Source organism: Arachis ipaensis, chromosome B8, assembly GCF_059453495.1.
Source record: "Arachis ipaensis isolate K30076 ecotype BB chromosome B8, ASM5945349v1, whole genome shotgun sequence".
In the NCBI taxonomy this organism is placed as follows: domain Eukaryota; kingdom Viridiplantae; phylum Streptophyta; class Magnoliopsida; order Fabales; family Fabaceae; genus Arachis; species Arachis ipaensis.
The window spans coordinates 9,252,865-9,266,543 of record NC_142443.1 but is presented as its reverse complement, the minus strand read 5'-3'; the positions used below and the strand labels follow the sequence as shown (position 1 = coordinate 9,266,543).

Below are 13,679 nucleotides of genomic sequence, written 5' to 3'. Positions count from 1 at the left end.
TTAACTAATTTTAAAGTTTCTTTGCGCAGCTGCACTTTATATGGGACGCTTCTCATGATGCCCTCATTAGGAAGATCTACGATCATCAAATGAGTCGGCGGCTGCAGCAGATGCTGGAGGATGTTCACGAGGGACGGGACCATCTAACGACCTAGATCCGACCAGAAATAAAGAAGGCTCTGTTAGTTCACTGGAAGGCCAATAAGGGGTTCAGCCATTGGCGCCTCACTAACAGAGCTAACAGGACATCAGCCAGGTCGTCTAAGTATACCGCGGCTTAGCGACCTCATGAAGACTACGTCCAGGCTAGTATGTAGTGTCTTTAATTTTGTTATTAACTTAGTTATATTCTTTTATATATCATTACTAGGCATCCTAATCATATTGTTTCAATGCAACATGTGTAGTCAAAGTCGCTAGATTGCGAGGCGACATTGGCGGAGACGTTCAAGTACACCCACATGTTGAAGGAGAACAAAGCGGGATTTGCTGATCAGCGGTCTTAGGATCATTATGTGAGTAAACATATATCTGATCTTCTGATATAAAATTAGAGATTAACTATATAGTTGTCGTACTAATCACAATAACATGTGTTACACGCAAAGAATAAGGGCCGCGACTTAGCAATCTTAGCAAAATCGGGGAGGACGCCACCGATGGATTTGCTGCTTCAGTCGTCAATCCCAATACACTTTGGCGCGAGACCACCTTAGCACCGTAAGAACCGCGTATACAGGTTGGGGTCATTCTTCATCAGCAGCCTCCGCACCTCCACGTTGAGGCCATCGTCCACCTATGCCACTAGTCGTGCCTTCGAGCCTGAAAAAGGTGTGGATTTGAGGTTGCAGGTGCAGGAGCTCACCCGCAGCCTTCACCAGCAGGTTCAGAAGCCGAACAATTATTGGGAGAGGTATCAGGAGATTCTCACACGCATGATGGACACGGATGACCTCAGGATGGTGTGGACGGAGCTGCTAGTGCGGCTTCAGCGGATGGAGGCTCAGACAGAGGTGTTCCAAGCTCAGATGCGCTCTGCTGACATCATCCCTTCTATGCCGCCTCATCAGGCTCACGGAAACGACGACGGGGACTACCTAGATCTTTAATGATTAGTGTTTCGTTTTATTGTTTCATTGTATTTATTTGATTTACTTGACTTTTAATTTATTTGAATATTTTATTATTTATAAATTGACCATTAATTGTGTGAAAATTAAATTTAAATAAAAAATTAAAATTGACCATTCATTTCACATTTTTTTTAAAAATTGACATTACCATTGAATTTACCAGAGAAATAATCCGACAGTAATAATGCGGGAAACAACATATTGTGATGCCAACATTACCGTCGGAAAAATTCGCCGGTAACTAAATAATTTTTTGAGTAGATAATCCGTCACAGAATTAGATAGTAATTATCGTTGGACGAAAAATTTTTGACAGTAAATATTTACTGGCGAAATTTATACCATCAAATTTTGTTATTTTTTCAACGAAAAATTTGACAGTACTCAACTTTTTTTTTTTTTGGTAGTGTTTGTCAACACTTAGATAACTCTACACACTAAAGATTAAATTCTAAACTCCTCTTTTCTAAACTCTAAATTATAATAATATAAAGATAAAGTATTCGTTAAATACTAAAGTTACTAAAATACGCGCCAACCTATTTTATTAGTTTTTACTTATTGTTCGCGACAAATTGACTCGAATTTGACCTATCTACTCATTTGATGTATATATGAGAAAATTAATAAGTGATAACATGATTATTGTGATAGGTAATTATTCATTGCATATTATTTTCAAAAAATTCTGTTGACTACTACAATTATAAAGTTTTGTTTTTGAATCTTTTAGCAAATACAAATATGACAAAATAATGAACCCTAGCTAGACTTGGACGAAGGCAAGTTGAAGGTCATAAAGGCAAAAAGCGGATTGGGGTTTTTTATTTTTTGTCATGAGTATTTTTTAACTTGACGGACAAGAATTAATCTGTCATAAATTTAAACTTTATTTAAGAATTAGTCGTTGGTCAACCAGTTATTGCATATACAAAGCGAAATTTGAGTATTCAATAATTACTTAAGCTGACTAATGAATTGACCACTCCACTATCCCAAATTAGTTAAAAGCAAATTGGTGTTAATGGTGGATGGGGAATCCAAGCACGTGCATGTGACGCCCAACACTGTGTAATCTTAACATCATTTCTCTCATGAGGCCGGGCCCGGCCCATAAAACAAAATAACTTCTCTGCGTCTCATGCAACACTATACTCTCTCCTCTCTTCTGCAACACTCATTTTCCTGTGATCTAAACACCAATCAAGCTAAGTTAGGGTAGTTAATCAAATCAATTTTGGCTAAACTAAACTATTGGGACGTACTTCTCTTTTTCCTCTCCCTCTCGTCAATTCCCCTTATTAGATCATTGATCTGGCTTTTAGTTTAATCTAGTTTGTTTTATCCTTTTTCGAAATTCGATTTTTCACCTTTCATAATCATAAATGCATGCTTTGGAATCAAACTGCAAGTCTGGAATCATCAGTAGTGGTTCAGATCCTGTTGTATGTTGTTGATTCTATCTCCATGGATTTCAAGCATTTTATTCTGATCCACGTGTAAACTTTTTAGAAGTTAGTTAGGTGATGATGATGTAAGCAGTTAGTTATTTTCAGTTTTCTGTTTCACTGCTCTTGCTTCCTTCCTACTCAAGGCAGCTGATATATATGTACCATTAGTGAGTGTGATCAATTAATGAAATTCATTCTCGTTTTCTCACATTTCTCTCTTTCACAATACATTTTAATAATATATGTGATTTCATTTGCCATTTTCATTTGTGTGTTTAGATAATGGGACAATTTTTGGCTTCTAGATCATATGTATAAATAATTTATAGTCACTAAAAAATACTTTTTAAAATCATATAATTACCTAAGGTCAAGAATTCAAATGGTGAAAATAATCACTGATCACTTATATAATAATTATTATTATTAAGATGAGTTGCATATATTATATCTCTTTAGTGTGATCATTTTTTAGATTCTGCATTAACGTAGAATGTTTGTACATCGATATTCTTTATATAATTACTTAAAAATGTTACATGAATACTTAATAAACAGAAACTATGACATTGGATTTTAATTTTAATCATTTATATAAAATTTAACAAGAAATGAAAAATATTCTTCTTTTTTAGATACCTTATAACGTGGCTTAAAGAGATTCGTTTAACAAAAATCCATATATTTTTCATACCAAAATATCAAGGTCGCAGTCGCAGATACAAGTTTTGATTCTTCGAATATGGGCCAGCCATTACTTTATTACTTAACCATCAAAATAAAAGTGAGTGATTTTTCATTATTAGATATAATCTCACACTATTAAAAATACTATTGATAGCCAATTGATAGTTATAAAACACCAAAATTGTTGGCCCTAGCATTCTTCGAATAATAATTGTACAGAAGAAGTTAATAATAACATCCTCATCATGTAAAATTGCTTTGAGTCCACAGATCTAAATCATCATACACAGCCACAGGACAAACATACGGGTCCACAGAAGTCGTAAGTAGTTCATTTGGAACACAAGACAAATCCACAGCATAATGTTCTGTCCAAAACTCTTCATCAAAAGCTGTCGCTGTTGTTTCTGCAAAGGTAAATAAGTTATCATTATTCTCTGCACTTGATAATGATGATGATTGCGGAGACAGCAATTCCGAAGAATCCGAGATCTGCGTATTAGTAGTGTCCGATGAACCAAAACCACGGTTACAGTTGTCTATTTGTTCAGCTAGAAATGTCTCTGACCACAGATTTTCAATTGCGTGCTGTGTATAATAATTCAAAAAATCGATGTCGTCAAAGTAGTCCGAATTATTTTCGTTATGATTATTGGTTGTGATTATTGCGGAGGATAATTGAGGGGACAAAGGGACAGAGACAGTGTCAGAAGAGGTCTGAGGAGAATATTGGAGTGAAGCGTTATTATTAATATTAGGGTTGGTGGTGGTGTTCACTGCGGCAACGGCAGCGGCAGGGGCGGTGGCAGCGGCGGTGGCCTTAACCTTTTGACGTGTGTTTCTCCGATGAGAGCGCCTCTTGAGGGAGGAGTGCCAATGGTTCTTTATATCGTTATCTGTTCTTCCTGGTAGATTGGATGCAATCACAGACCACCTGTTGATAAGACACACAAACTTTCATCAGAATTTTTACCCAAAAAATAAAAGTATTCCAGATATAAATATTTATGTAATTTTTTTATTTATTTTAATTTTTTTAAAAAAAGTAATTTTATGACATAATATTAGATCTTTTATAATAAAAAAATTTAGAATTTAATATTTATTGAATCTCAAAAAAATCGTAAAAAAGTATTAAATATATAATTATTCATGTGTGGTTTAAATTAAAAAAAAAGTGATTTCATAATTGTAGTACAATGTAAAACTCTTACTTCTTTAGTTAAAAAAAAAAAACATTTTACTTTAAAATTTGGACCAGTATTTTCGGTAGAACATTCCTTAGCAAACTTCAATTAAAAACAAGGGTTAAAGTTTAACTTTTTCGATTTGGGATAATGGCTAATAAAACTTACATACATTTTTTTTTTGGAAACTTTAGTTATTAAATCCAAGTGCGATACACTTGATGAGTAGCCATGAGTGAAGATGAGAAATGAAAAAGTAGTATAAGAGAGTGAGAGAGACATATACTTGTTTCCTATCTTCTTGTGCATTGTAACAATAATATCTTCTTCTTCTTGAGTGTAGTTCCCTCGTTTGATGTTGGGCCTCAGATAATTGAGCCATCTCAATCTGCAACTCTTTCCACATCTTGCCAGACCTAATCAATCAACAACGCACCAATTATATAACTAATTAATTAATTTCTGTAAAATCAAGTTGAGTTATAACAAATAGTAATGTTTTACCTGCAAACCTAGGGAGTTGTCGCCAATTCCAGGAACCATACCTAGTAATATAAGCAATTAGCTTGCTATCTTCTTCGGGAGTCCAAGCACCTTTCTTCATTCCACTTTTGTCAACGCAACGGGTTCTCGCCATTTTTACATGTAAGAATAATAGAGTATTATTGCCTTTATTATTTGTTATTTGTTTCCTTCTTCTCTCGCCAGTCGCCATAAGCCTACTCTTCACTTATTTATACACAAGACGCACACCACTAAAACGTGTTCCATGCACTTTAATTTTACGCAAAAACAAACACAAATACCTTCATTTCCTTGCTTATCCGATAATACCTGTATCTTCGGTTATATAATTATGACACTTCTGGATTTTTTTATAAATAAATAAATAATTATTTTATTTTAAAAAATATGTAATTTGTAGCGTATTTATCTATTTATAATATATTAATTTATTTAATTTACACTTTAAATGGGATATATAAAATTTGAAAAAAATATACAAATCTCCTTTACACTATAAACAAAATACATTTATAATTATTTCGTTTATTACGATAAACGAGATAGATATATTATTATTAAAAAAATTACTATTAAAATAATATTATTTAAAAAAACAACTCATTTGAATTAGTACTCAAAAGAGTATATAAAAAATAGATTGATATTATTTTAATTATAATTTTTTTTAATAATAATACATATATTTTAATTTTATACTATAAATAAGATAAATCAATATAAGATAAATTAGTAGACATGCTATAAATTATATATTTTAATAAATAAAATAATTAAATTATTTATTTATAAAAAAATCCTTACACTTCTAGCTAGATTTAATTTTAAATAATACAAAATTATTTTTCTCTTATATTTTATTTAAATGTTTTATTTCTATTTTATTATTTATTTTTAAAATTTTAGTGAGTATATATTATAATAATTTTAAAATATTTTAAATTTTTTAATGTGTTTAATATATTGATAATGTAAAAATTATCTTTTAATATGAAGTTTCTATGATGTTTTACTTATTTGCAAAACTCATCACTTTTTAAAAATAAATATTTATTTTGAATCAAACTATATAGCTTTTTCCTTAAAATAGTCACTTATAAATAAATTGTACTAATAGAAGGACCTACAAATTTAAGATTTTGCTCTAATCAGTGTACGGAAAAATTAATGGTAAGGACGTGTACGGGCCTAAATAAATAAATAATCAAAGGGAAGGGCTATGTAACTTTAATACATTGACGACAATGTCCTTCCTCTCAATTTTGCTAATAATTCGTGAAAGAGTATAGGTAAATAATTTTTAATCAGTTAATTTTAAATAATTATAATTAATATTTATTAATTTTATATTTTTAAAAATAAATTTTAAATAATTATTAATTATTAATAATTAATTAATATAAAATATAATTTAAAAATATTTATTGTTAGCTAAATTTTCTGTTAGTTATCCCACAAAATTGATAATTTATTCACATTTTTCTCCTTATCTACGTCTATATATTTCAATGTATTAGTTTCATCCATAAAGCACGAAAGTTTTGATTGCTGGGTGTGCCTTCAAAGGTTATTGATAGGTTTTTTCAACGCTAACCTAAGTCTCAATAGTATTAATATAGAATAATGTTAAGAAATTAAATTTTTTAAATTATTTTATTTATATTAAATTTTAAATCATAAATTATTAATCTCAAAAGAAAAATGTTAAAATTAAACAAATTAATTAATATTGACTAACTAAAATGTAATTTCTTATATTTTCTCATTAATATATATATATATATACTCTCTCCCCATATTAATTCATTTGAAAAGAAGTATTTTCATGGCAAAAACCATAAAATGAAGATTGCACAATTTTTATTATGTAATTGGCACAATCAATTTTTTCGTGTACATTGTGTCCAACTTTATTGCTTTAATTAAATCTTAATGAAATTAGCATGTAATAATCTAATGTTGAATCCTTAATTTTGATCTAATACTCTTTGCCCTAATAAATTGAATAAATATCTATAAAATAAAAGTTATTATATTTATTCAGAAAAATAAATTGAACGACGACAGGGTAACTAATTTTGGGTTCGTTATTGATCTGTGCTAACACTTCCTATCTCGTGTCAGTTTTGAACTTTTTCCACCACTGATGCTCCAATGTGAAGAAGCTCATCGCCTTAATTTTGTTTACATGAAAATTATTTATATCTAGATTGCATAATACATTGCGGAATTTATTTTATATTATTTATATCTAGATTGCATAATTTTAACTATTTTTTTATCAAATATTTTTGTAAAATAAGTTATTAAAAAATATAAAATAAAGATATTAATGTCAACTAGTTAAAATTACGACATCCTTCTATTCTATTTTTAAAGTAAATACTCAAATTAATTTAATATGTTCTAAATCAAATATTTTGATTTTTAATAAATTTTTATTACTGTTACTTTTAATATATAATATTTATAATATGCATATATACAAATAAATTTTTAATAAATTTTATTATAATACATATTTTTGTTTTAAAAACATTATTATAAAACAATTTAATCACTTTTATAGAAGAATCAATTTTTATAGAGTAAGACTTTTATACAATAATAAAAATTTATTAAAAATTAAAGTGTTTAACTTAAAAATTTATTCTAATTTTTATTTATTTAACTATGAGCGTGTTGAACTTGTTTCTTTTTTAAAAAAAATTTGATACATCATTATTTTAATAATGAATCTCGATTAGCACTCCTCACGAAATCTCCCCAGTAGTTACAGTATAACTACTCTTTGATTATTCAAAGTCAAAAGTCAAAAGTGTTCCACTGTGAGGGTTCGATTTTTAACACATGAAGCAAAGCGAAAATACGAAGCATGTGCAAAAGTAGGGTCGTTACTCATTCAGCTGCCAAGTACGTAATCCAGTAACTATGTTTAGCGAAAGTTACATCAGGCGTGTTTTCTGCTTTTATTTAATAAATAAATTAACACGTGATGCAACCGATACTCCATTAGTCCAGCACCTCAAATTCAGATTCATTATTGACACACTATTATTGATTGGAAGTTGGAACCTGGAAGGAAATAGCAACGACGAATTACTTAGTTAAAGGGAAATTAAATTACAGCTTTTCGGATTTGCTATAAATCATATCACAGATACTTTTTTTTATTTGTCGTGTCCTTATCACATTTATAAACGTTTGTTCAACACACATATCTTTTATATTCGATATGTCTTAATAAAAAATAAAAAATTCTATTTAAATGCGGGTGGCGATTCTCGAAAGAAGACTGTTCCTTATGGAAGAAAGTAGTTTGCTCTTGTAATAACATGAATCTTTCTGAGATGCTATGTAGTCAACCTGTTTCTTCAAGAGGGGATCCGTGGAAGGACATTTGTCAACTTCAAATCAGAAAGCCACAAATCAAAGAGAAGATGATTAGAGGCTTGTCAATGGATGTAGGAAACGGCAGAACAATCCAGTTTCTGGGAGGATGACTGGTTAACTGGTGGTGTCTTAAAAGATCTGTTTTCTAGACTTTTTTCGGTCTCAAACCTTAAAGGATCTGTTATAGAAGACTGCGGGTTTTAGGATGGGTTAAAGTGGATATGGAGCTTCTAGTGGAGGAGGGAGTTATTTCAATGGGAGCTGAAACTTTTGAACTAACTCCATGAGATCTTAAGTTCAGTTAAGCTAACAACTGAAAGAGAGGATATGGTGGTTTAGAAATTAAATTTGATAGAACTGGTATTTTTTCTACTAACTTCTTTGTACAGGTGTTGCAAAAAACAGCCCTTTCGGAGGAAATAACAAGCTATAACTTCACTAGTGCTATTTGGAGGGTTTCGTCCCGCCAATGGTCAAATTGTTTTCTTGGTTTGTTTTGATTGAGATGGTGAATACTAAAGAAAGAATTTGCAGATTAGGTGTCTTTAACCAGCTTGATAATTTGTGTGCTTTATGCTATAAGACTGTTGAGTCTGCTTTTCATCTATTTCTTGGATGTGAGATCACTTGGCAGGTGTGGGGTGCTTGACTATACGTTTTTGGAAGAGAATGGACCGTACCAGGTACACTAAAGCAACACTTTGAGAGCTGGACGACTGCCACACAGAGAAAAGATGAGAGGAAGAAGTGATTGATTGGATTTTTGCTGTAATCTAGGCAATTTGGCTGGAAAGGAATAATCGAGTGTTCAACAATAAAGGTTCAGGTGTAGTAAAAATCATCAACAGGTTCTTTATGCTCTCCGACGAGTGAATTGGTGGTGCTTCCTTTGGTTGTTGATGGCAATGCCGAAGATGACTAGGAGTTGCTTTACCTTCTTCAGTTGTTAGTGAAATTTTATGTTCAATTGTACTTATATGGCTCTTAGTTTCCGTTTGCTCCACCTAGTGTGTTGAACTTTTTAATTCAAAAAAATAAAAAAATAAAAAATTCTTCTTTAAATACATTTAAATATTATTACGTGTCTGTGTATTCAATTTTATTGTTAACATGTATTTTTAAAATGAACTTAAAAATAATATATATTATTAATTATTAAAATAACAAATATTTTAAATACTTTATATAATTAAAAAATATTAAAAATTAATTTATATTTTTATATCAATATAATAAAATACTAAAATATAATTATAATTATTTATCTAATTTTATATATATATATATATATATCATGTCTTTGTGTCTTATAAGAATTTTAAATTCGTGTGTCTAAATATACCGTATCGTGTTGTGTTCCATGTCCGTTTCAGTATCCGTGCATCATAATAAATTTGATTCTAAATGTGTACTTTACTTTTTAAAATGTCACTTCTATTTAAAAAATAATGATAAAAATATAAAAATTAATTAATTTATTTTAAAAATTATTATTTTTAGAAAATTTTAAATTTATAATTTATAATTTAAAATTTAAAATTAAAGATTTATGATTTAAGATTTAAAATTTAAGATAAACTTAAATGAGAGTTTTCAATAAATAAAAATATAAAAAATTGAATTAATAATTTAATATTTTTAAAAAAACTAGAATATAGTTATTTAAATAAATAAATTACTAAAAATATAATCAAATTCAATTCATATTAATATTTTTTTTTTGAATTTGAATCCATTTGTCGATTTCAATTTTAATTCGATAATTAAAAGGTTTCTCAACTTTTTTTTTAGATCAATTTAGCTTATACCTCAAATAGACAAATACCCAACTAACGTTATATATAAAATCAAGTTCGGTGATATCAAATAAAATTTTCAACTCCGTTAGTTTATGTTTTTCACAAACATGAGTACTACTAATAAATTCTTCTGAATAGAAATATGAAATTCAATTTCAATAACATAACTCACTTTTTTTTTTATAAAAAACGTATAATATTAATTATTATTATAACTTTAAATAATACATATAAAAATTTCAACTATAAAAAGCTGTTATTTAATTAATCTTTTTAAGTTTTACATCCAAAAATTATTTCATATATAGCATCCTTCGTTCGTGTTTGGGTTGCAATCTTAGAAAGTATACAGATTTTAAATAATGCTAAGTAACTAATTTTTTTCAGTTAATATTTTTTAAATTATTTGATTTATTTTAATTTTTAAACCTCAAGTCATAAATTCTTATGTTTAAATTTTATATTATAAACTCTAAAATTTGTTATTATTAAATTAATTTGGGTTGGATAATTTACTAGTATGCTCTTAACTAAGTGGTAGAAATTTAAATTTTACCTTATACATACAACAATTTATTAGTTAACAACGACAAATTAATTTTTGACCTATCAGACTAGACGATACTGTAAAAAAAAGTAAAAATAAAAACTTACTACTATTAACTAACTAAAATTTAGTTTTTTATATTTTTTAATTTTTTTATTAAACTTGAAAGTTAGGTTAAATAAAAAAATATAAGAAATTAATTTTTAGTTAACTAATTTTAGTGTTTAAATTTATAATTTAAAATTAAAAATATACAATTTATCATAAATAAAATAATTTTAAAATAATTGAATAAAAAAAATTGATTACCTAATATTACAAATATACGTTGTAATATACATTGATATATGCTATACGATTTATTACATCCTTTGCGGTCCCCACCAAAGAGGTCAATTTCAGCATCCGTAAGAAATAGAAAATCATTCTCAATTCATGCAAAGTAGTACGATGAGGATGGAAAATTTGAAGAGTGAAAATATATATTAAGGTAATATTATTAGCATAATCACATAAAAAATCAATATTTTTATTAATCAGAAAAGTTAATTAGGAAAAAGACAAGAATGTGCATCGTATGATGATTACTGATTCATAAATAATAAAGTATGTTGGGTTTTGGAACTCCTTTTTACGTGAAGAAAAAGTCTAAATATTTGTATCTAAACCCACGAATAATTAAAGTGACTGAGATGAGTTAGGGTTGAGTAAGAGAGGTCTCATTTAACCAAAGAGTCCCTTTTAATTTCTGCAAAGAGATTGCCTAATGAAACGTTCAGTATCCATGTTAACAAAGCAGAAAAGGAGACTGGAGAAGCCATAGAAGCACACCCTAATTGTCAAGCTGCTGGGCCATAAGATAGCATATGGAGTGCTAACAAGAAGACTAGACACCATGTGGGCTAAGAGTGGAGGAATGGATCTAATAGACCTAGGGAATGAGTACTTTATTGTTAGGTTGTTCAATGAGGATGATTACTGGCATGTTATGGAGGGAGGACCTTGGCTAATCTTCGACCACTACTTGACGATAAGAAGGTGGACCCTTGAGTTCAATCCATTTGGTTCGGCTATTAATAAGATTGCTGCATGGGTGTGCCTCTCGGATCTCCCTATTGAATACTACGATAAAAGGTTTCTTGGAACAGTTGGCGATCAAATTGGGAAGACACTTAAAGTGGACATGAATATAGCAAATCATTCAAGAGGAAAGTTCGCCCGTCTCTATGTAGAGATTGACTTAAACAAGCCACTGGACTCTAAATACATGGTGAATGGCAATAATTACTTTATAGAATATGAGGGTCTTCACTTGATTTGCTTTGCGTGTGGTAAGTTTGGTCATGTTAATGATGTCTGTACTGCCAAGCCCTAGTCTTCAGCGAGACCCCAGCCAGACAAGGAAGCGGCAAAAGATAGCAGAAGAGGAGAAAGAGGTCCGGGAGCCCATAGAGGATAGGAGGAGAGGGCAAAAGATAAGGGCAAAAATGTCATCTCCGATGAAACCATCTTTGGCCCCTGGATGGTCGTACAGAGGCAGAAAAGGACAAAAAATCAGAATAACGGCAAGAAAAGGAATGTGAGTAGTGGCCAACAAGATCATGGAGACAAAGGGAAAAAAGATGGCGTGGTAGAGAAATCAAGGTACGAGGTATTGGATGATAATGATCAACAACGTACCAACCTGGACATTAGTACGGGAAAAGGACAAGACGATATAGCAAGGTCCAGAATGAGATTTCACCCAGAGAATTCCTGACAGGTGGACAAATGAGAAAGGCGAGAGCCTCAAGTGCCCAACCCAATACAGTGAATTCCCAAGAGGCCCGTAATGTCCAGTCACAACCAACCCAACGTATCACCCCTGGCCAAAAAAGAACCCATATGAATACCCCTAAGCCAACACAAAGTCCACAAAATGAGCATTCCATAAGCCACCTCAACCAGCCCAATCCAACAGTCCAGTTTCGACACACCCCAGAACCTTCTCTTCTTACATCCCAAACTGATTGCCAAGACATAAGGGGCACGGTTGTGTTGGAAACCCCTCTAGAGGCCTTTTTGAATCCAAAATCCTCTGATCCAGAAAACCCAACCTTCTCTGACTCAGAATTGGATGTCATCATGGCTGAAGGAACAGCAGCGGTGCTAGAACGGGAGAAGAAAAAGGCCCCTGGAGGGAGAGGACAGGATTATCGCTTAATGGGTCTTGGTGCCTAGATTCCACTCTTCTCTGATTAGGCCATGAACAATGCTTTCTTAGCTAAGATCTGCTGGGAGTTGATCGACAAGCCAGACGATCTTTGGGCATCCTTAATCTGGGCAAAATATGACCTAGACAAAAACCCGTATCTGACTCATTGGACAGCGAACTATTCTAATCTTTGGAAGAACCTTGCTCCCATGTGGTCGTTCATAAGGGAGAATATTATACACAGAATTGGCAATGGTTTAAATACGCTATTTTGGAGGGATGTTTGGCTTGACATGGACCAACCTCTTATAGAGCTTGCTCTCCCCACCTCGGATGTTGGAAACACCGAGGCTAAAGTCTGAAAATTTACCAATGACCACGGTGATTGGAACCTAGATAAACTCAAGTGCCTATTGCCTAATGACTGCATATTTCGTATAGAAGCTGCTCCCCTCCTAGCAGTTTGGATCCTCCAGACTCGCTTGCTTGGAAGGCGACACCTGACGGAAGATTCTCTGTGAGTTCAGCCTACCAACTCATATCCAAGGCTCCCCAGCAGCAGGCTTCCCCACAGCACGTCTTGGTTTGGGATAAGATTTGGGCCTGAAAGGACCTCAGCGCATGAAAATGTTCCTTTGGCTAGCCACCTATAATAGAATTATCACCAAGGAGAAGAGACGTAAATGGCATGGATCGGACTCAAGGTGTCACCTGTGTCAACACAATGTGGAGGATACCTTGCATGTTCTGAGGGATTGCGATG

The 13,679-nt window shown here is 31.3% G+C and overlaps 3 protein-coding genes across 3 annotated transcripts; 2 read left to right on the top strand and 1 right to left on the bottom strand.

The window, feature by feature from the left end:
• Positions 1-3,240: 3,240 nt before the first annotated feature.
• On the bottom strand, positions 3,241-5,159 carry LOC107612247 (uncharacterized). The gene is made up of 3 exons (XM_016314045.3): positions 4,963-5,159; positions 4,745-4,874; positions 3,241-4,205 (listed from the first exon to the last, which is right to left on the bottom strand). Exons 1-3 carry the CDS (start codon positions 5,093-5,095, stop codon positions 3,515-3,517), a joined length of 954 nt encoding a protein of 317 aa, XP_016169531.1. The 5' UTR covers positions 5,096-5,159; the 3' UTR covers positions 3,241-3,514.
• Positions 5,160-8,318: 3,159 nt separating this feature from the next.
• Positions 8,319-12,097, top strand: LOC107610441 (uncharacterized). Its single transcript, XM_016312491.2, has 4 exons — positions 8,319-8,447; positions 8,766-8,848; positions 9,011-9,059; positions 11,567-12,097. Exons 1-4 carry the CDS (start codon positions 8,319-8,321, stop codon positions 12,095-12,097), a joined length of 792 nt encoding a protein of 263 aa, XP_016167977.2.
• An 869-nt stretch (positions 12,098-12,966) lies between these two features.
• LOC107610442 (uncharacterized) lies at positions 12,967-13,278 on the top strand. The gene has a single exon (XM_016312492.1). It carries the CDS (start codon positions 12,967-12,969, stop codon positions 13,276-13,278), a length of 312 nt encoding a protein of 103 aa, XP_016167978.1.
• The last annotated feature ends 401 nt before the right edge of the window (positions 13,279-13,679 follow it).

Coding starts and splice junctions, on each gene's coding strand:
- LOC107612247 (XM_016314045.3), bottom strand. CDS start 5,095: ATGGCGAGAACCCGTTGCGTTGACAAAAGTGGAATGAAGAAAGGTGCT. Junction 4,875..4,962: donor ACAACTCCCTAGGTTTGCAG/GTAAAACATTAC, acceptor TTGATTGATTAG/GTCTGGCAAGATGTGGAAAG. Junction 4,206..4,744: donor CACAAGAAGATAGGAAACAA/GTATATGTCTCT, acceptor TCTTATCAACAG/GTGGTCTGTGATTGCATCCA.
- LOC107610441 (XM_016312491.2), top strand. CDS start 8,319: ATGAATCTTTCTGAGATGCTATGTAGTCAACCTGTTTCTTCAAGAGGG. Junction 8,448..8,765: donor TTAGAGGCTTGTCAATGGAT/GTAGGAAACGGC, acceptor TTCTTTGTACAG/GTGTTGCAAAAAACAGCCCT. Junction 9,060..11,566: donor AAGAGAATGGACCGTACCAG/GTACACTAAAGC, acceptor CTAATTGTCAAG/CTGCTGGGCCATAAGATAGC.
- LOC107610442 (XM_016312492.1), top strand. CDS start 12,967: ATGAACAATGCTTTCTTAGCTAAGATCTGCTGGGAGTTGATCGACAAG.